Source organism: Coffea arabica, chromosome 5c (genome assembly GCF_036785885.1).
Source record: "Coffea arabica cultivar ET-39 chromosome 5c, Coffea Arabica ET-39 HiFi, whole genome shotgun sequence".
NCBI classification, from domain to species: Eukaryota; Viridiplantae; Streptophyta; class Magnoliopsida; order Gentianales; family Rubiaceae; genus Coffea; species Coffea arabica.
In genome coordinates, this window is record NC_092319.1 from 49,017,459 (window position 1) to 49,039,495 (window position 22,037).

Here is a 22,037-nt window from a genome sequence, read left to right on the forward strand (position 1 = left end):
CTATGAAATGTAAACATCTGATGGTACAATTAATGGTGGGGAAAATAACAATTCAATACTTGAATTAAAATAGTGTTGGACTATCAAAACTTGTGGGCAAAATTTGGGAAAATGAAATCAGAAGATTCAACATTTATAAGAAGGTTATTAAATTTGAGAACTTTTGTTGCTAGGAATGGGATAAGGATATGATCATAAGCGTAAAAAAAAATGTTTTTGAATTAAAAAAAATTACTAGCATACATTCGCAGTCATATGTGCATATTCAAGTACACATATGTACACATAAATTACAATGTACACATAGAAATGTACGCTTATGTAAACAAAAGTATACATAGTTATTTGTCAAGGTGAATGTTTTTGCTCGACAAAGTACATACCATTATGAGGGTGAATTAGCATTTAGCAAAAAGTTTAGAATAAACTTTATATACAGTAACAATATGTATGTATACACACACACACCATCATTATTGGATTCATGATAAGTGTAAAAAGTTAGATTTCAAATTCAATTTTTATATAATTATCATTCATTTAACACTTATGGTGTGTACACTATCAGGATTAATTCATAAGTTTAGTTATTTTAATTTGTGAACAATGACGCATCCCTAATTCACACATTTGTGGAAATTTACATCATATTTACAAAATTTGAAATCTTTTGTACCCATTCTCCAAATTTTCCTAAATTTGTATTACAAATATTTTCCCACATAGCAACACAGCATTTAAACGCTTCAAAGTTGTTTGTACCAAGTATTAGTGGTTTTATTTCGTCTAGCTTAAAGCATTGGATTTTTGCATTAAAATGGTTTTGGTTTTTATGACTTGCGAGGTAATGATGTTCATGATTTTTTTTTATCCTCAAGTAAAGGATCAGACAACACACACACAGTTAGATTAAACACTCAGCGGGAATAAAAAAAACGGTCCAAATGGACAATTTAAGGGGACCCATAAACCAATCGGATTCAGCCAATTGGTTTATAAGTTCAGATGCATATTTTATCCTAGATTAAATTCAATGTAACAAGGATTTACTTGATACATTCTTTATTTTATTTTTTCGCGAGAAACTTGCTTGGCAATATCTTGTTTTATCAAGGACAAAGGTGTAACTTCGGCTTGGAAGACATATACAAGACAAAATGCCTACTCTACACAACATACTCAAGAGAACATAATTTAAAATAACTCATGGCATAATATTGAGCACTAATTGCAACATACATCAGTTTAACTTTTTTTTAAATAATAAAATTAATGACCTAAATTTATGATAATGTATAAGTTTAACTAGAGTGTATTATCAAATAACGAAGTTTGAATTCTAAAGCAAAACTGCACATTTTTGGGCAAGAAAAAAAAAGGCATCAAGATTCTTTATTTTTTATTAAATACTAATGAGCGTAATGTATGATCGGATTCTGTTTCTTTGCAATCGCACTAGTAATTATAGAGTGCAATTAATGGTGATAGATGGTGAATTTTGAAATTGCAGGGAAGGGATTCAATTTTGGATACAAATTTTAAAGTGTCAAGAAAATTATTGTAATTTTGCATTTTTGTTATTATACATCTATATTTATTGCATTAATATCTAACTCTGCTAGTATATATATATATATATTATAATGTGCAGTTGTAACGTAGTGATTGCATAATCCTTGAATCCTGCATGTATTGTATTGATGTTATATCTGTACCTATGTTACACTTAGAGATGTAATCGAGTTGAGTCGAGCTCGAGTAGTGCTATACTCGAGCTCGACTCGACTCATTTATCCCTAGGCTCGAACTCGACTCGAGCTCGATCGAGTCAAAAAAATTGATACTCGAAACTCGACTCGATGTACTCGCGAGTAGCTCGAAACTCGACTCGATAAGGCTCGATAACGAAGGGTATTTTATAAATTCCATATAATTTATACCCATAATGATCATTTTATAATTATAATACATAATATTATTTTAATTATAAATATATTATTTAAATAACCCCGGCTCGACGAATAGCTCGACGAGCTTCGAGCTGGAGATTTTTGACTCGAAACTCGACTCGATTTTCATTCGAGCTACTCAAAACTCGGCTCGAACTCGGTCAACCCGAGTTCGAGCCAAGTCGTTGACCAAGCTACTCGCGAGTAGCTTGGCTCGCGTACACCCCTAGTTACACTGATCTAGGATCAAAAAGTTCCGCTTGAATAAAAAAGCAAACTCGAAGGACCAAAAAGTACAAAATAATACTCGGAGGACTATCTCGAAATTTTCGAAAATACTTTAGGGATTAAATTAAGTTTCTACAAATTGTTCCAGCAGGAAGGAAAGCATTACTACTATTAGAAACACGAGGGAGACAAATCGGCGAACACTGGTAAGTTTTAAACCCAGACCCCGTTAAGAAAGAGAAACGGGAAAAGGAGCTTAAAAGTTAAACCCCAAAGGAGGAAGAGGAACCATCGTCTGGGCGTGGTTGACCCTTTATGTAGAATAAAATTTCCGGCACTAATGCCGAGTTTCAGCTCAACTGAATTATATATTTGAGTCGTTTTGGAGGTTTAAGAAAATTGTCCAAAAATGTCTGTAATGATTGTAACGAGCCTGGGAGATATAGTTGTGGATTTGTTCACCGACCGGTGTCCTCTCACTTGCAAGAACTTTCTCAAGTTATGCAAGTAAGCTCTTGATTTCTATTGTCTTCGAATATTCTATAGCTTAGATGATTGTAGGTGATTTTGGCTCTATTGTTTCTGTACAAATTGGATTGCACAAGAAAAAAAAAAGCCCTAGCTTATGCTTTTTTTTTTTTGGTTTTAATACTTTGGAGGTTGTATTAATTGCGTCGGTAATACACAGAATGTAGATATTAAGGAACCAGAAAGGCGAATTAAGTCGAAAATCTGCAGTTTGAAATCATTTATACGGCGAAAATTAGGAGTTTTTCTGAGTCGTTTTTTGTGGTATTATTTATGATTCCGGACCAACCAATGAGTTTACAACCAATCTATAGTAAACGTGACTTTACTGCTATCAGTAATGTTATCATTTTATAATACCCACTCGTCTTTTATTATTAAGTGATTTAGTTTGGATATCTGAATCTGAACTGGCTTGGACCTGAAAATTTAGATTTACATTTGATTGTTTGGGAATCATGTGCATGTGGCAGCTTGTCATGTAGAAGGAGTTGTGCCCTTCTGTTGTAAACATGGTAGTCAGAAGTTAATGGATTGGAGTGTGTTGTTATTTTCATTCAGTAGTTTGCTTACAGGTATTAAGAAGTTCTAACTGAATTGGTATGACTCCTTTTCTGTTGCAGAATTAAGTACTATAATGGCTGCCTCTTTCATACCGTCCAGAAGGATTTTACTGCACAGGCAGGTGATCCTACTGGAACAGGGTCTGGCGGTGATTCTGTGTACAAGTAAGGGGAATTGGCACAAGTTTTTTCTGTAAGTGGTTAAAGTAGGTTCAAGGTTAAGAGTCTAGAGATAATGCATAAATGGTTGTGAATCACACACCGATAAAGTGAAAATACCTAGACACTGAAATGAATTGGTTGCTAGAAACCAGAGAAGAACTTAGTAGATCTAATATTTAAGACAAGATGCTGTGGCATCTTTCTTCTAAAGTATATTAATAGATGATGCGTTAGGAGTGTCTGTAAGTTGACAAAGTCCTTAAAGACCTTGCCTGACAAAAGACTCACCCACTTAAGAGAAGAACGGCTCTTGACGCACCCTAGCAACTGAAAGTGTGAAGTTTAGAATGAATCCTTTCGATGACTTGTGTAGTTTGAATACAGATGTGGAAGCCCATTTACAGAATAATTTAAACAAAGATGTAGCATTCCAACAACTCAAAGAAGACATATGGTGGTAGAGTGTTTTCTCTCTCATTTCTGCACAATCAAAAGAAACAAAGTGCTTAAACTTTATCTCTACTCTTGGACCGCATTTTATTTCCTCAAAAAGTTCAATATATTCTCGTCAGCCCCATATTTGCATAATGCACAAAATTTAGCAGTTCAAGTCTTATATACTTCTTCATCTTTGCACATGAGTCTTTCAGCATTCTTCACTGGGTATACTTGAAATTACCCATATCATTGTTCCCATATTATTCTGTTTCAAATTACCTTAGCCACCTGATAGTTTGATAACAGAGGATCTGCAGTCTTCTCAAGTTGCATGCATGTGCGGCTTCTGGTTGCAAAGTTCCTCTTTCTATGCAGCTAGTGAGAATACTGCCATTATCTTAGAAGACAGAAGTCTTGCATATCTATTTCCATAGAAACTCATGAACCTTTTTATCTCTTTTCTGTTTTACTCATAGCTAAACTGATCCCTTTGATGCATGTCTGGCAGGAACACCTGCTATTGTTTAGTTTTGTATATCTAATTAATACTTTTTCCAGATTCTTATATGGAGATCAAGCTCGTTTTTTTGGTGATGAAATTCATTTGGACTTGAAACATTCTAAGATGGGCACTGTTGCCATGGCTAGTGCTGGAGAGAATCTCAATGCTTCCCAGGTATTGCTTTTCCTGGTAATCAGATTTTCTGACAGTTCTCTTTTATTTTCTTATGATGCCTTTATTTACCTTTTAGAAATAATCTTTAGCACCTTGTTTTCTTCTTTTTACTGAACATGTTTGGTTTATATGTAATGGTTGCAAGGCATTTTCTTGTTATTTGTTAATGTAGTTATGTTTTCACTTTTTCAGTTTTATATCACGTTGCGAGATGATCTGGACTATCTTGATGGGAAGCACACTGTGAGTATTCCCATTTACATTTCAATTTTCATGTTTTCCTGTATGAAAGTTCTCTTGTTGTGCCTATCTTTTGCTCTCCTTGTTTTACATGCAGTAGTTAATTCTTGTTCCTCTTGGTTAATCATGTTTTTCTGCATTAACATATTGCACTGCCAGCGAACAATTTAACAGGTGTTAATCACGATTTGTTCTTCATATAAAAAATGCTGGATTGTTGGGATATTATTATCAGGCACTCATGGTTATAATTTGTCTTAGTGCTTTGTTGACCTTGGGATTTTATAGTCAAGATCATAAATTTCAAAAGAATTAATCTTCGGGATGCAAAGATTATGTCTTGTCAGGTGAAGTACTATTTATCAATAATGAGCCGGGCTTTTGTGTGTTGTATAGATTTTATCTCTTTGATTCGATCTGATTGTCTTTAATTGTTGAGGAGCTGGTGTTCATGCTTCTGTTACATGATATCCAATCACCTATTTGGAGGTAAATAAGAATAAGGGAGTGGATTCTATCAATCCTTATTAATGATAATGTGTCTTAACTTTGAAATGGTAGGTTTTTGGAGAGGTAGCAGAAGGGCTTGAGACACTCAGTAGGATAAATGAAGCTTATGTGGATGAAAACAGTAGGCCTTACAAAAATATCAGGTTGACTTGTATTCTTTCTTGTTTATTTCTTTAATTTTTAAACATTATACACAAAGTTTCTCTGCAATTGCTTTGTTACCAATTCTTTTTGTTCTGGCTAACCTACCTACGTTCCTATTATTTTGAACAGAATTAAGCACACTTACATACTGGATGATCCTTTTGATGATCCTGCACAATTAGCTGAATTACTTCCAGATGCTTCACCTGAAGGAAAACCAAAAGATGAGGTAACAAATAGCAGTAGCATGTTCTTATAGACTAGAAGTGAAAATAAAAATCTTATTTGTTTTATATTCATGTTGTTACCAATGCCAGTACTAAGATGGGCATAAAAGTGGAATTCTTTGTTCTTGCTATTAGGTATGTTGCAATACATGATGGATGTGGTTCTTTAGATAGAAAATCTATAGGTTAATATGACTACTTACTGTCATAAAGTGTTCTTGGCCTTTGTTTCTTGTTTTGTTCCTTTTCCAAATTTAACCTTGATAATGACCTTGCTTTTCAAAGTGTTTTTTGGTCTTTGTTCTTCTCTTGATGTAACCTTGGCAATGACATGTTAATGTAAAGGAGTTCTTCATGGTACATACCCTATTTCAATTTTTTAACTGTGGATCCATTTGCTTTATAATAATCCTGCTGTGTCAATCATACTTAAGTTTGATATCTTAAGATGTTAAATGTCGATGAGATCTTTTGTACCCACCATCTAATTTGCCATCTTACCAAGGAATTTTGACATGTTGATCCATCTTTCAGAAGAAGAAATTTGAAGCCATTGACCTTAGGAATTTTGGTTAGAGGTTCACATTACATCTTATGTTGCGAGATGTTTGATATGCTTATGACCTAAATAAATGAAACATAAAGATGCTTATTGGCCAAAATTGAACATAAGTAAGCTAATAAAATGTTGTGAGATAATTTGGAGTCTGTCGATACAACTTAAACTTCTGTTGATGAGACATTATTATAGCTATATTAGTCTGATAATGTCTACTCAATTGGAGATTTATCAATGTCTAGATACTTAATTATTGCTAGATTGCAAGTTATTCTTATTTTGCAGTATCCCATGACATATTAAAACTTATAAAATGCGTCTTTCTTGCAGTTAGCAATTGTTTTATCACTATTTCATGCTTGGAAGAATGATAAGTCCATGGCTGAATAATGAGTCAGGCATTGACTTTTTTGCAATTTAACCATGTATTGGGTTTTGACTCTAATTAGGTTGATGATGATGTCCGACTTGAAGATGACTGGGTACCAATGGACGAAAGTCTAGGTCCGCAACAGCTGGAGGAAGTCTTGCGTGCCAAAGAAGCACATTCCAGTGCTGTTGTGCTTGAAAGTGTAAGGATTTAATGCACTTAGATCTATTTTTCACTCGTCAACTAAATCAAGATTACCTCTTCCTTCCCATTTTTTCCTTGTGGCCATTATCAAGTTGTAACTTCTCCTAGCATGTGTAATAGATTGGGGACATTCCTGAGGCTGAGGTAAAACCTCCGGATAATGTGCTGTTTGTTTGCAAGCTAAATCCAGTTACTGAAGTGAGTTTCCTATGTAATTGTTTTGTTCTTATTGCCTGTTAAATAAAGATTTTTAATTATACTTTCTATTGGAGTTTTTCTTTGAAAGTTTTAAGTCATTTATGTGTCTGTCTCCCTTTTTTTGTCTCTGACAGGATGGGGACCTTCATACAATATTTTCACGTTTTGGGACTGTTACATCGTGAGTGCTTGACACCATTAATGCTTTCAAACTTATTTCTTGCATAAATTGCTTGTGAAATGTGTTTCTCACAAAAATTCTGGTGGCAGTGCTGACATAATTCGAGACTACAAGACTGGAGACAGCTTGTGCTATGCTTTTATTGGTAAGTGACGTTGCTTTTTGCCCCCCAGCTCATTTTGAGTTACATCATTTTCTGAATTATTTGAATTCTATTTCAGTACAGTACACTGTCTGAGAAAGAAATATGTGCACATGCACCTTCGTTTCTAATCTACTTTGTTTGTGTTAGTTAAGTTCTTTCTTGCTTTGTCTGAAGTCTGAACTCTTACGATACGTGTAAGAATTCAGTTCATTGCCAGAAGCAGACAAATTCTATTGCTGTCACTGCATTAACACTTACTTTGTTGTAGTGATTTTTTTTTTCTCTCTTGAACTAACTATGTCTCTTTGTTGCTATATTAGCCACATTACATCTGATAAGCCTAATTAACACAGAAATATCGGTTTATTCTTTCATAAACTGATATTTCAATTGAGAGATAGCTTCGACAGATGGTATCTTTTAATCTTGAAACATGTAGTCAATAGCAATCCTTAGAGTAGACATTGAGGTATGGAAATTAATGGCAACTATTTGTTCCATCTGATCTCTATATGATCCTCTCTACATGCCAGAAGTAATCCTTTTCTTGGGGCTTTGTCTGCTAACTAGATGGATGTGCTAGGCTCTGTGATTTAGAATAGTTCAACTGTTTGTGATTCTATATGATGCGGTGTCGTCATATGTGCACTATTGTTTAATATTTTCTCCTTGTCAGAGTTTGAAGATAGGGAGGCCTGTGAACAAGCATACTTCAAGGTAACAATGCCAAAGTTGAAATTTATTTGTTACATTTGTTTTTGGCCCTGCCGTGTGGGAATTTACAGCTCTGTGTTTGCTGATTCAATAATTTTTGCACATGTATTGCAAGAGTTCATCACTCGTGGTCTCTTTTAAACTATGGACAAATCTTATTTGCTTATTGGATGATGCTATATTTGGATTTCTATTTCTTCATCCCATCCTTCTTTTGTCCACAGGAGTGGGAGGAGTAAGAAGAATCTTATATATCTTAGTCTAATGTGTAGATGATGATCAATGAGTGTGCTTTCAGTGACAGAGCTCATTGAAATTAAACTAGATACTAAATGCAATAACAGTTTCCAATGTCATATAGCTGGCTATGAGGTCGGCATCCCATCTCCCCCTGCTACCCTTTTCCTTTGTACATATTTCACTGGTGGTTAATAGTTTCTGTACTGACCCCCTTGATTTCTTCCAAATTTCTTTTATTCCGCATATGGCAGAAACCTGTATGGTTCAAAATTTGACTCTTTCATTTTGTATTAGATGGATAATGCTTTGATTGATGATCGGCGGATACATGTTGATTTTAGCCAGAGTGTTTCAAAACTTTGGTCCCAGTATAGGCGCGGAGGCCGAATGAATAAAGGTGAGTAGAGTGAGATACTCTCTCCTCTTTGTTGCCTTTGACTATGGATACAAGTTGTCCTCCGCGTAGATGAACCGTTGCCTTGATTCCTTTTCAATTGTCTAATGTCTGGCTACGTATTTATTTCTCTTTCCTGGTCCTTTCTAGCTAGTAGTAGATATAGTCATTTCTTGGGGGTGTCAAGTGAGAGGCTTGTAGAGTTGGATGCTTGGCAAAGGTGAAACTACAGAATTGGTTGTCAGTTGTACGGCAATAACCTCTGTAACATGATATGAATGATGCATGGTAGTTGTCATGACTGGTCACAATACTATGCTCAGCAAAGCTTGAATTAAAGGAAATTAGCTGCCAATTTACAATTAGGTTTGTTCCTTGGGCGGTTGTCGAGATTAAAAAAGTTTAAAACTTTAATCTGTTCTCCACTCGAGGGCTTGGTTTTGAATTTTGGAAACCAAACTTGAGCTGTTTAAAGTTCAGATTGTAAAACTACGTCATTTTAGAAATAGTCTTTGGTTCCAAAGTGATCTGACTGAAGTTTATGAATGAGTCCTACCTTCTCTGTTTTCTAAATTTTAAAGGCCCATTTCATGTTTTATAAGTATTCTTTAAGAAACAATAGCAGTACGCTTTTCTTATAAAAAAATATTCTCACCCTTGACCTATGTAGAACTGATCTCATACTTTGAATTAGACTGAATGTTTAAGCAATCAGTGGTTTTAGGAAACCAGAAAGGACTGGCTAATCTAATTGGTTTTGACAATTTACTCATCGACTATCCAGATTATTCATGGGTCGTAAGGGAAAAGAAAATTTAGGTTAAGCCAGTGTTTCAAACTGATTGAATTGGTGCTCACTTCTTTTAGTTTTTGCCATTAAACCAAGGTTATTTTGAAATTTTTGTGTTTTGACTACTTTGTTTTTGCGTGAAATGTTTTAAAAGAAAAAACTCGGTCAGTCTTGTTTTAAACAATTTGTTGGTCATCAGTTTCTTTTCTTGCAAACTATTTTTAACTAATTTATCAGTTCTTTAAATATGCTCATTGTGTCTCAAGGTTGAGATAAACTGAAATTAGTCAAAGACTGATAAAAGACGGTGAAAGTGATATATAGTAAAGTTGGGTTTCTCTGGTTTTTAAACCTGTGCATAAAGTTTAGCAGCCAAAGGTCCTTCATCTTGCTTTTTTATTTTATTTTAATTTTTTTTAAAAAAAATTTGTTTATTTGTACAGAGAGAATGGAACGGGAGTTGTTTAGGGGCACAGGTTGTTCGGAGCAATGTAGTATTCAGCTAATTGTCTGCCAATATGCTATAATTTTAGTTTAAATAGTTATTTGTTACAGGAAAAGGCGGCTTTCAGTGTGTAAGGTGGGGGTTGTCGAGGGGAAACATAGAAAGTTTTACGCCTTCAAGACAAGTATACAAAAATTTAGTTTCAACTGTTTCTTGTTGCAGGAAAAGGTTGCTTTAAATGTGGTTCTCTTGATCACATTGCTAAAGACTGCACTGGAGATCCAACCAATGCGCAGCAGCATTCAAAATACATACTCAAAGATGGCAACACCCAGCACGGGGGAGATGATAATTCAAGGTTGGTCAAGGCATTGTTGGAGAATTCTACTTCTGCACCCCTTTGTCTGAACATGCTCTAATCTTGTCAGAAAACGTGTGTTTGTAGGTATGAAATGGTATTTGGAGGAGAGGACCTTGGGAGCCCCAAGGGAAACAAGAGGGAAAGATACAGTGAGCCTGAGAAGAGTGACAGAAGAGAAGACTGGAAATTGGCAGGTCTTGATAATCAAGAGCGGGACGGGACTAAAGATTCCCAAGAATTGCGTAGTCATCGGGGCGGAAGTAAAGAGCTTAGAGAAGATGACAAGTATAGAGGAGACCGAGCAAGCAGACATAGTGGCAGGGACAGAGGCAGCACAGCAAGCGATGAGGGGGATTATAGAAGGAAAGCATATGGTGGTAGTGAGAGGGATGGGAGAGAGGGCGTGAGGTATGAGAAGAGGCATAGAGATGATGCTAGTCACAGAGACAATCGGTATGGGAGAGAATACAAAGAGAGGCGTGCAGATGATGCAGGTTGCCGAGACAGAAGGGATGAAAGAGATTCCATGAGAAGAAAAGGCGGCGACGAGGTGAGACGGAGTCAAAAGGCAGATGAAAATGATCATAATAGTAGACACGAGTCAAAGGGTAGAAAGCACCATGACATGGAGAGCAGGAAGGGAAGAAGTGAAGAAAGGGAATCTGGAAATCGAAAGGCAAAGGTTGATGATGCTGCCGACGTTGGTGATTGTGAACGTGACCGCAGTAGAAGACGGTAACTAGTCCGTGAGAAATTGTTGAGCTGCAGAACGCTGTATTTGGTTCTATATATAAAATACATTTATAGGTCGACAACAATCCCCTCAAAATGAATGTATTGGTGGCAATGGCAGCGTGTGTCCGCCACTGTGTGCTTCTTTCCAAATCAATCCCAAGTTGCAGGAGGATAGGTGTCATGAAAAACTATTGACCAACCGTAATAGCCTCCTCACCTTCTAATTAACCCTTTGGTAAAATTACTGAATTTTTATAAAGTACTCTATGCGGACTGTGTTAATGTTTGAAAAGTTTTTTCTTTTTTGTTTTTTCGGTAGAAATTTTTGAAAGTATAAATATCAAGTACTAGTGAGATATTCTTACGATGGTAAGAGGAATTATCAAATTTTAGAAAGTTTTATTAGTTAGTGGGGCAAAAGGCTGATGGCCATTATAATAATATGTGAAGTGCAAATAATTACCGTATCCAGATTCAGTCCATAATACTGAAAATCGTAGTACTGGATGTGGAACCGCAAGGAAAGGGTCTGACAATGTTCTGACTCCTGCATGGTTTGGGTTACTGCGGTCATAGGACCTGACAATGTTCGGCTTCGGTTTAGTTAAGGTTATTATGGTTCAACTCTGGATTAATTAGGATTAACCATTTTTATATTTTGTGTTATGCATAAGGAATTACAAATGGTTAAAAACAAGCATTTAACATTTAGATAGATTTGAAATCAGTTTAAAATAAAGTATGACACTTGGCTTCTTATTGTATAGCTTCTAAGAGATGTCATTCAAAAAAAAAAAAAAAAAAAAAGCGAATATCAATTGCCGTGGGGAAATCTCTAAACATATCGGCGCCTGATCCTCTTCTCTTTCGACAATCTCCTGATTATTATTAAAAAGAAAGAAAGAAAGAAAGAAAAGAAACAAATGGCCAGAATAGCAGCAGTAGCTACTGCTTGCTCTCACTTCATTCCATCCAAGCTCGCCATTTCTACCACTACTACTCTTCGACTCTCCAAACCGTCTCTTCAACTCCAATGGTCGCTACATTCGAACTCTCTATTGTTCAAGAGGAGGCTGTCGTCGACGGCGAGAATAGCTATGAGCCTGAAAGCCGGCATCGTCGGCCTCCCCAATGTCGGCAAATCCACTCTCTTCAACTCCGTCGTAAGTCTGTCTTCCTCCTTTTTAACTTTCGCCCGCCACTTGTTTGTTCAAATTTGGACCTTCATTATTATATTCTTGGACATTTGTACGCAGTTGGGCAACGAGAACTAGTTCAAATTCCTTCAAAAGCATTCAAGTTCTTGCTTTTAACTTCCGCCCGCCACTTGTTTGTTCAAAGTTGGACCTTCAATATTCTAGGACATTTGTACGCTGCAAGAACTAATTCAAATTTCTTAAAAAGCATTCAAGTTCTTGCGAAATGAGTGCTCTCTGATAACAGCCGTGCTTAGTATAGTTTGGTGAATGATTTGCAGGTTGAGAATGGAAAGGCTCAGGCTGCCAATTTCCCATTCTGCACAATTGAACCTAATGTGGGGAAAGTAGCTGTTCCTGATCCACGTCTTCATGTTCTTTCTCATCTTAGCAAATCCCAGCGAGCCGTTCCCACATCTATTGAGTTTGTTGATATTGCTGGCCTTGTCAAGGGAGCCAGTCAAGGGGAGGTGCATTTTTGATACAAACGCTTCATTTGCTGAGTCTTCTCGTTTTTTCTTGAGTTTCATACTGGTGTTCACGTATTGCGCTTATTGGAAACTAATTTCTGATTGCAGGGTTTGGGTAATAAGTTCTTATCACACATTCGTGAAGTCGATTCCATACTTCAGGTGTGTACTAGTTCTTCACCTATGATAATCTTAGCTCATAGTATCTGCTATTTAGCAGGTGTATTAGTTCTTCGTTTATGATAATCTTAGCTTATGGTATCTCCTGTTTAGTAGGTGAACACTTGAATAGCTGTTATCAGCATGCAAAAGTTAGTTCTTTCCCAGGGTTGGATGCAGTTCGAGTATTGGGGACCTACTTTGTTACATGTCTAACAGTGGCAAAGCTGCATTTTTTCTGTCATCTATTATGATCATTGTAGTTGCTAGGACAAGAAGATAATCATCTACTGTATCTCAAATAGAACTTTTGAGATGAATAAAGTTGTCGCCTTTAAGGGCATAGCATTCTATATAGCTTTGTCCCATCTGACTCAAATGGCAGTCCAGGTTTTGAGGATAGCTCTGCTGACATGTCTGAGCCTTCACCCTGCTTAGTTGACCAAAAAAATTCTCGATGTGTATGTGAGGGACCAAAAAAAATTAATGCTTTTTGGTCATTCTCTGTAAATTCAATATCCTACTGCTTTTAATTTCTAAGATGACCCATTTACCATTCTGATTCATGATAATTCAGCAGTTGTTTTATTGCTCTTTCAGGTTGTTCGCTGTTTTGAGGATAATGATGTTGTTCATGTGAATGGGAAAGTTGACCCAATGTCAGATGTTGATGTCATCAACTTGGAGTTGGTTTTCTCAGATTTGGATCAGGTTTGCTATCATCATTTTTTAATTGTTTTTAACTTGAAAGTTGGAACATCACAAGTTTGAGGCTTAAGAAGAAGAAACTGTAACTGTGGATTTATTATTATGAGGGTAAAATATGATGGAATTACCAGCGAGTGATGTATGTTTATCTTGCTGAAACGTTGTTGCGTATTCATCCTAAAAATGGGAGCGAATATTACTGCAGCAAATGTTTTTATTGGAAAATTAAGGAATGGCCTAACCAATTCATGACAGCCGTCATAGTTATGCCTAATTTTTGTCCATATAAGTTGTCCCCTGGGGGTGGTTGAATCTTATCATACCTTCATCTAGTGTACTGCAAAAGAGCAAATGCTACTCTAGATTGTCTTACATGATCGTAACTTACTTTTCTTTAGTTAAGCATGCTTACTTGTTGCTTACAAGAAGTACAGATTGAGAAGAGAATGGAGAAACTCAAAAAAGGGAAAGCTAAGGATTCACAATCCAAAGTGAAGGTAAGAGTGATCTTGGTGGTTCCAACTTCTAAAAATGTTGCAAAGTATCCTCTCTCGAACATACTCTAAAATCTGTGACTTCAGGAAGAAGCAGAGAAGTCTGCTCTGGAAAAAATTCAGCAGGCACTAATGGATGGAAAACCTGCACGATCAGTTTCTTTAACAGATTTTGAAAAAGATGCTGTAAAGCATCTTTGTTTGCTTACAATGAAACCAGTCATATATGTTGCTAATGTAGCTGAATCCGATCTATCTGCGCCAGAAAGTAACCCTTATGTTGCAGAAGTGAAGAAATTGGCTTCTGAGTTGCAGTCTGGGCTAGTAACTGTTTCAGCACAGGTTTGGTGATTTCTTCTGGCAGAAGCCCTTTGACCTTATAATTCCTGCAAGTTCTTTTCTTCTTTGGCTTTCTTTTCTTCCTCATCCATTCATATTGATGTAGTTCAAATTTGCGGATCTTCCTCATCCCCTCCTTAGTGCCTTACTTCTGAGTTTTTATCTGCCCTGAGCTATATATGCTCTATTGATCAGTCAGGCTTGGTAATAAACCTACATTATCTGATTTTGGTGGATGAAATGTATAACTGAATTAACTTCAAAGGAGGCCTTTTTACTTTGTTTGTCCCTGAAGTTTCCCTCTGGGAGGGTTGGTAGGATATTAAAGCTTAATTACCTGATATTTTATGCTCAGCTTCAGCAGTTTCTTAGACTATAGCTTAAAACTGACTGTAAATTGTGTTATCCCAGGTTGAATCAGAGCTTACAGAGCTTCCACTTGAAGAAAGGACGGAGTATTTAGCATCACTTGGCGTCAAGGAAAGTGGCTTAGGAAATCTTATTAGGGAGACCTATGGACTTTTAGGTTTGCGTACATACTTCACGTCAGGTGAAAAGGTAACGTGCATCAGAAACTTTGCTGATTTAGATAAAATTCTGTATAGCTGAAAGTCATATTTACTCATTCTGCTTTCAGGAAACCAAAGCATGGACCATACTATCAGGTCAGTAAACTATTGCCTCAATGTTGAATAAAAACTATGCTTTTCCTTTTCTTCTGAATAAGATACTGTAGTGGGATTTGTCCTGTTGTTGCTCTTCCCTGATTAAAATTTAGTTTGAAAGGTCTGAGTTCTTTTTTCTTTAGTGACTATTTTCTGATTTTCAGATAGACAATAGCATCTACATGTTTAATAGCCATCCTTATTCTGCTGGTTAATTAATTTCTTCTCAACCTTTCAGGAATGACTGCACCCCAAGCTGCTGGGGTTATTCATTCTGACTTTGAGAAGGGTTTCATAAGAGCTGAGACGGTGAGCTTACCGAGAAAACCCTGCCTCCTGGAGCACTGCTTTAGTTTTTCTTTATAGCATTTTTTTTAACTTTTAAGCTAAAAGACTGAGGAGCCCACTAAACTATTATCATCGTAAAGTTTTTGGTGACTGAACTATTAAAAGCTTCATATATTCTTTAAAGCTTCCAATACTGTAAGTGAATGATCATTCCATCCATTTCAGCTGTTAGGTTTCTCTAATTTAGTTAATTTTTAGGGAAATTTATGTCCAGACATTTTTATTGTAAGAAAATCTAAAAAGAAAACATCGAGCAAAATTGTGGTCCTTTACTTTATTCTGGTTCTAATAATTTTCTTTGTCTCTTTTTGTTATTTCTTATCCATGGTATAGGGTAGTTGATAGTATTATTTCCTTTTACACATGAATTGTTTTATGTATAGACATGATTGTCCCTATACTTAACAGAATAAAAAAGACATAAAGGTGGAAACAGACTTAGTGGTTAGAAGTTGAGTGAGTTGTTTGAAACATTTAATATTTGAATGGCCAAAACTTTAGGATCACAATTGTTTGGTGGCCCTCTGCATACTTTGCACTAACTTTTAAGATATAGGCATTAAGCTGATTTGTGTAGTGCTGATAAAAGTAGAAGATGAGCGCAACATGATACCCTGGTTAAATAATAGGTGGCATACTTATTGGTGGAACACAAAATATGCCATGATCACTATCAAATGATAACCTGTCTTTCTTACCCATTCGTGCTTGTACTTGTTCACTGCACTTGACAGTCAGAAATATCAGTCTGCATGTTTATTGCCAAATCTTGTTTGTGCTAACAAACTTTTGATAGGTGAAGGATTTCACAGAGCTCTCCATGTGATAACTTCATGCACTTCTCTAGTTCGGTGTTGTGTACTTTAAGAGAATAAATTTGCTATATTTGCCAAGTGTGGAAAACAATTCCAAATGTGGCTATGATGCATACTTTCCATTCATTTGTCCATTTTGGTTGACCTATCTACTAACTTGAATAACTTCTTGCAGACTTTTTATCCTATACATGTCTGTTTCACAAACTTTATCAGCTATATGACTCTGAGATCCAGATGTTTCTTTCCTAGGTTGGTTATGATGATTTTGTTGCTGTCGGTTCGTTTGGAGCTGCAAGAGAGAAGGGTCTTGTAAGCTTGTTCTTTCTTGTGTTTTTAAACCAATTATTAGGTGGATTGGTCTCTTCTTGCTAAATATGTATGCAGTAAAGACTGATTTCTTGGAAAACAACTTCATCTTAGGAAAAGAGAAACCTTAACCTCCCAGCCCCCTTTGGGCTTGGCCTGCAAGAAAAGAAAACAGAATATGATTTTAATCCTTTTCGCTAATGAAGATAGCTTACATGAGTCCATAACATGATTATCCGTTCTTGTGCAGCTGAGACTAGAAGGGAAAGATTATATTGTACAAGAAGGGGATGTCATGTTGTTCAGGTTCAATGTCTGAACGGTATACTAATCAGATTCTGGAACTGCATATATATATATTTTTGGAATCCTCACGAATGATGCATGCAATAGTTCAAGAATACACTTATGTGGGATGGACTATTGTTGTGTTAGAGATAGACATGTGAACTCCTGGTAAGTTATACACTTACAATTTTGGTCGAGGAGAAAGATCCATGGTGCATGTAGTTGGTCTTGTGGTTGCAAGTGAAAATTGATGCAATTTCGGAAGTAGACGAAGGTGACGATATAAAAAAGTGAGAGAGAAGACTCTGAGCGTGCCTTTTATCCCTCACTCTTCACTTTATATTTATTTTATTTTTGGTAAGGAGCTTCCAAATCCCTGAATCTAACCCAAATTCGAGCAGCAATTTACTTAGCAGTGGAAACGGTCCAGCACAAATCCCAGAGTCCCAAGTGTTTTCCTGAAAGATCTCCTTCCCCAGGCCCAGCATTATGTGTTTAGTTTGATGGCTGTTGCATTAGCTTGTAAGCAAAATCAAAAGCAGCTACGTTAGCTTGGAAGCTAAGATGGATACTAAGCTTCAGTACTCGTCTAATCAACACACTCAATTCATTTCAACATTCCATTAATGAGGCGGTGGGACATGGTGCAAGTGCAAAAGCATCTCCTTAGTTTGTTCCTAAAGCACTAAATAATGCAACTCCTCCCCTCCCCCCCCCCCCCCCCCCCAAACATGATTGAACTTCAGAATATATCTCAAGGCCAATTGCACATTACAAACTTCATTGGAATTGTGCATTAGAAATCAACGAACGGACCCAGTTTATGAAAATATCAACAACTCTACGGTGATGAGAGATGATAAGGTTCACGTCACGCGCAGTGGTCCCTTTTTTTTTTTTTTGATAAATAAAAAAAAGAAAAGAAAAGAAAAGAAAATTGCAAACAGTTTGTGTAGAGTGAGTGAATGCGGCTGGGATTCATATTTGCATAATTAATACATCCTGCTCGAAGGCAAGGGAACGCACGTGTACACTTCTTTGTCAGTTTTCAGGAAGCAGGCATTGGATATCCTTCAGGGGTTTAAATAAATCTTTAATTAAAGGAGGATTCTTAATTTGATGTCCAGGAACGGTCGAGCTGCGATCGTGGCGGTTGATTTTATTTCTGAACATAAAAAAAAAAAAAAATCAGATATTTAGTGTTGGGATTGATCATGATGACCAGAATGTCAGTATCGCGTCTGCCCCACAACAAAAGAAGAACAGAGAAGATGGCCTGTTCTCTTCTCTGTCATTCGGAAAATTTCGGTTGCAAGTGGGTCACGCATCCCAAGCACCGGCAAGCAGGAAGAATGACGACCTCCCACCCACTCCACCCCCGCCCCACTCCTCATCCCTCTTAATTCTTTTATCGAAGTGATCAGGAGTATATATGAAGCGTCCATGCATGTCTCTCACTCTCCAAATGAGTAAATTCGATCCCTATCTTCTTCCTTTTATCTTTACAGAATTAGGATACACGTACCCACCCTTGAGATTGGACAGTTGGAGATAGAATGAAGAAGCTGAATCTGGTGCTCAAAAGGTGCAAGACACTGTCCCGACAACTGGGCAGGACTTCGTCCTACAGTAGCCTGAGGTCCAAGTCCTCCGCTGGAGATCATCAAGCTGATGATCATATGTGGGGTTCTGCTGCCCACATGGTACTGGCACAGGATGATCGCGAAAAACGAGATGCTAGCACAAATCACGAGGATTGTGAGACAGTGGTGGTATTTGTTGGGAGTTCGAGAAGGCGGTTCCTGGTTAAGTCCAAGTACCTGAGCCACCCATTGTTGAAGGCTATCATTCAAAAATCCAACAAGAATCCAGCAGGTGAGGATTTGTCTGTCAAATGCGAAGTGGTTCTCTTTGATCACCTCTTATGGATGCTTGACAATGCCGATCCAAATCTCGCTTCCGACACTCTGTCTTTGGAGGAACTTGCTGATCTCTACGTGTTTTAGTTCTGAAATTTGAGATTATGAAGGTGTTGATATTGAACGATTATCAATGCATTTGGTCTCTACCCTGTAGTATAGATGATGGATGATAAATTAGTCATGCATAATTCGCTTACATCACTTGTAATTGTCCTAATCTCTATTGTCATTGAATTGATGATTCAAAGGATCAAGAAATCAATAAAGACTCGCGATTTTATGTAATTCCGCTAGTTAATCAATATATATATGTCTATGTTCTTTTATTCCAAATTTTGTTTTGATGGCTCGTACATTGTGTTCAACTGACCCAATAGGAAATGAAAATTGCAAAGCAAAAACAAAAATGGGCTGAGGATGAAAAAGAAAAATCCAACGCTGAAGATGACCAACGATAACCCCTCCCCCACCAAATTGTTCAACCTTTTTTCCTTTTTCTTTTTTGGTGTCTGCAGAGGCCCCGTACTGGGCCTAGACACATGGCAGTCCAGGTATAGCCGAGCTGGGTTCCGGCCCCAGGCTCCTGGCGACCGCCCTGGGCCGCACCCCCGCTAGGGCTTCAGGGGGATCAGGAGACCGTCCCGCAGAGGTCGGAATCCCGCTCGGCGCGGGATTGAGATTATATCAGGAAGGTCTCGGAACGTACGGAGGTCGGACTCTGGCTCAGGTATAAATAGTGCTACACACCCATTGCCCAAGGGACGCTCGCTATAGGCAAATTATCCTCGGTTGTTACTACTTCCCGTGAATCCTACTCACCGGAAAACTAACTTGACCGTCGGAGTGCCCTCGGGGACCACCTCGGGGCCCCCTTTGTGAGATCACTTCTTTCTGTTTTGCAGGCTTGGGACGAGCTCTTCCATCAGCACTCCGAGCTTATCAGGTCAGCTCTACCCGGAGAAGTTTCGTGCTTCTTCAGTTGGCGCCGTCTGTGGGAAACGCAAGGTAATTATTGTTGTGTTGATGGCAAGAACACGATCCAAGCGAACCATTGAGAGCACCGGCCCGAGAGCCGGCGAGGGATCCTGGCGAGCGGAGACCGAGGCGGCCCGGGGCGCGAGGGGCTCGGAGAGCGGAGAGGACGGAAAAACCCCCCATGAGGTCCGCAAACGGCTTGAAATTGCGAAATTTGAGAGTGCGATGCTCGACCCCAAGAGGTCGGCACGCCTGTTAAAGACGGGGGGCTTGACGCTCAACCCAAGAGATCGGCATGACCGTCTTGAAGGTGTGATGCTCGACCCCAAGAGGTCGGCACGCCGTGACTTACTTTGAGGCAGCTTGTCAAAACCAGGGAGCACGCTGGCTCGGCCCAGGAGGTCGGCACGATTGCCCTGAGAATGTAATGCTCGACCCAGGAGGTCGGCATGACTGCCTGGAAAATGTGATGCTCGACCCCAAGAGGTCGGCACGTCTGCTAAATTCATGGAGTTCAACGCTCGACCCAGGAGGTCGGCATAACTGCCTTGAAAATGTGATGCTCGACCCCAAAAGGTTGGCATATCCTCTAAAATCAGAGTTCGACGCTCGACCCGGGAGGTCGGCGTGACTGCCTTCAAAGTATGATGCTCGGCCACAAGAGACCGACACGGCTTGAAATTTTGAAGTCGGAAAGTGCGATGTTCGGCCCCAAGAGGTCGGCACGTTGTGCCTTAACTTGAATGAGTTTGTTTGACCCAGGAGGTCGGCAAGGCTCAAATCTTTAAAAGTCGGGGGCTTAAACCATGTCAGTGTTAATTTGATGCTCGGTCCCATGAGGTCGGCACGCATTGATCAAGTTTGTCGAAACTTGGGAGTTTGACGCTCGACCCAGGAGATCGGCGCGGTTTTCTCAGTGACAGTACTGTACCAGAGGTGACCGGGGCAGAGCAGTGCGCGACGCTGGTCTCCCACGTGACAGAGTATAGATTAGGTCTGCCTGGAAGCCTTAACTAATCTAGGGGGCTAGTGCAGAGGCCCCGTACTGGGCCTAGACACGTGGCAGCCCAGGTATAGCCGAGCTGGGTTCCGGCCCCAGGCTCCTGGCGACCGCCCTGGGCCGCACCCCCGCTAGGGCTCCAGGGGGATCAGGAGACCGTCCCGCAGAGGTCGGAATCCCGCTCGGCGCGGGATTGAGATTATATCAGGAAGGTCTCGGAACGTACGGAGGTCGGACTCTGGCCCAGGTATAAATAGTGCTACACACCCATTGCCCAAGGGACGCTCGCTATAGGCAAATTATCCTCGGTTGTTACTACTTCCCGTGAATCCTACTCACCGGAAAACTAATTTGACCGTCGGAGTGCCCTCGGGGACCACCTCGGGGCCCCCTTTGTGAGATCACTTCTTTCTGTTTTGCAGGCTTGGGACGAGCTCTTCCATCAGCACTCCGAGCTTATCAGGTCAGCTCTACCCGGAGAAGTTTCGTGCTTCTTCAGTGTCGGTTCTCTGAAGTGTACAGAGAAAATCTCGCCATAGTAGAGCTAAACGTTTCACTTGACTGAGTGTGATTGCCAATTGAATCGGATACCAGAAGGAATTCTATGTCGACGTAAAATAAATATAAAAAAAAGATCGTTTTTTGATCGGACGAAAGTCTAAAAGGGCCAATTTCAATGTCATTAAACACTAATGTGTTGCAATGACAGTAGCCAATAGTGAGAATAGTTGTTTCTCCAACAAATATATCTTTATTATATATAAAGTAAAGGGAGAGGTTGGGAATTTGGAGTGAGCACTTTTTGTCATTTTACATACTTTCAACTTTATTGTCATAAAGATCACTTATTACTTTACTAACTACACTTCAATTGCTAAAACAACTATGCGGTAATTATTTTTAATCATAACTATCCAAATATATATATATATATGTATTGATAAAATAACTGCCTATAAACATTGTAACTACCAAAATAATCTCCATTTGATGGGAAAAAAAGGTTAAAATGTCACAATTTACTATAGTAATAAAAATTTTATGTAAAATTAATTTGCAAAAAAAAAAAATTCTAAATTACACATATATAGTATGGACCTTTAGCACTAATATATATAAGTGGGCTGGCAAGGTTTACATGGAGCCACAGGTCCATTTTGAGGTGAGGTGATTGTGCTCGACCCATCTGATCAGAACTTGCCCTTTCCTCCCAGCAAAGGTATTGTTTACAGCTCAAGCCAAAGCCCATCCGTGGGACGGACATAGCATGTTGGGACAAATATGTCGTGGCGCTATCAATATGTGAGTCACCCGAGGTTGTGACGGGGAAATTTGGGAGGATCCAGTG

General features: G+C 38.5%; 3 protein-coding genes across 6 annotated transcripts; all 3 read left to right on the forward strand.

Moving 5' to 3' along the window:
• The first annotated feature begins 2,326 nt into the window (after positions 1-2,326).
• On the forward strand, positions 2,327-11,293 carry LOC113690750 (peptidyl-prolyl cis-trans isomerase CYP59). Of its 3 annotated transcripts, none has more exons than XM_027208777.2 (14): positions 2,327-2,684; positions 3,329-3,461; positions 4,427-4,544; positions 4,737-4,787; positions 5,346-5,437; positions 5,568-5,667; positions 6,674-6,796; positions 6,919-6,996; positions 7,131-7,177; positions 7,267-7,322; positions 7,999-8,039; positions 8,571-8,673; positions 10,128-10,263; positions 10,351-11,293. In XM_027208777.2, exons 2-14 carry the CDS (start codon positions 3,343-3,345, stop codon positions 11,003-11,005), a joined length of 1,719 nt encoding a protein of 572 aa, XP_027064578.1. In that variant the 5' UTR covers positions 2,327-2,684; positions 3,329-3,342; the 3' UTR covers positions 11,006-11,293. The 3 variants fall into 3 exon arrangements, with proteins under 3 accessions (XP_027064578.1, XP_027064577.1, XP_071907677.1); XM_027208776.2 differs by having other exon boundaries at positions 3,329-3,433; positions 10,351-11,151; XM_072051576.1 differs by lacking the exon at positions 3,329-3,461 and having other exon boundaries at positions 2,437-2,684; positions 10,351-11,151.
• Positions 11,294-11,794: 501 nt separating this feature from the next.
• LOC113688816 (uncharacterized) lies at positions 11,795-17,153 on the forward strand. 2 transcript variants are annotated; one of them, XM_027206615.2, is made up of 11 exons: positions 11,795-12,164; positions 12,479-12,667; positions 12,776-12,829; positions 13,427-13,537; positions 13,933-14,031; positions 14,116-14,370; positions 14,779-14,925; positions 15,005-15,032; positions 15,271-15,341; positions 16,448-16,507; positions 16,755-17,153. In XM_027206615.2, exons 1-11 carry the CDS (start codon positions 11,925-11,927, stop codon positions 16,821-16,823), a joined length of 1,323 nt encoding a protein of 440 aa, XP_027062416.1. In that variant the 5' UTR covers positions 11,795-11,924; the 3' UTR covers positions 16,824-17,153. The 2 variants fall into 2 exon arrangements, with proteins under 2 accessions (XP_027062416.1, XP_027062417.1); XM_027206616.2 differs by having other exon boundaries at positions 11,797-12,164; positions 13,969-14,031.
• A 522-nt stretch (positions 17,154-17,675) lies between these two features.
• On the forward strand, positions 17,676-18,999 carry LOC113689999 (auxin-responsive protein SAUR78-like). Its single transcript, XM_027207825.2, has one exon. It carries the CDS (start codon positions 18,349-18,351, stop codon positions 18,796-18,798), a length of 450 nt encoding a protein of 149 aa, XP_027063626.1. The 5' UTR covers positions 17,676-18,348; the 3' UTR covers positions 18,799-18,999.
• The last annotated feature ends 3,038 nt before the right edge of the window (positions 19,000-22,037 follow it).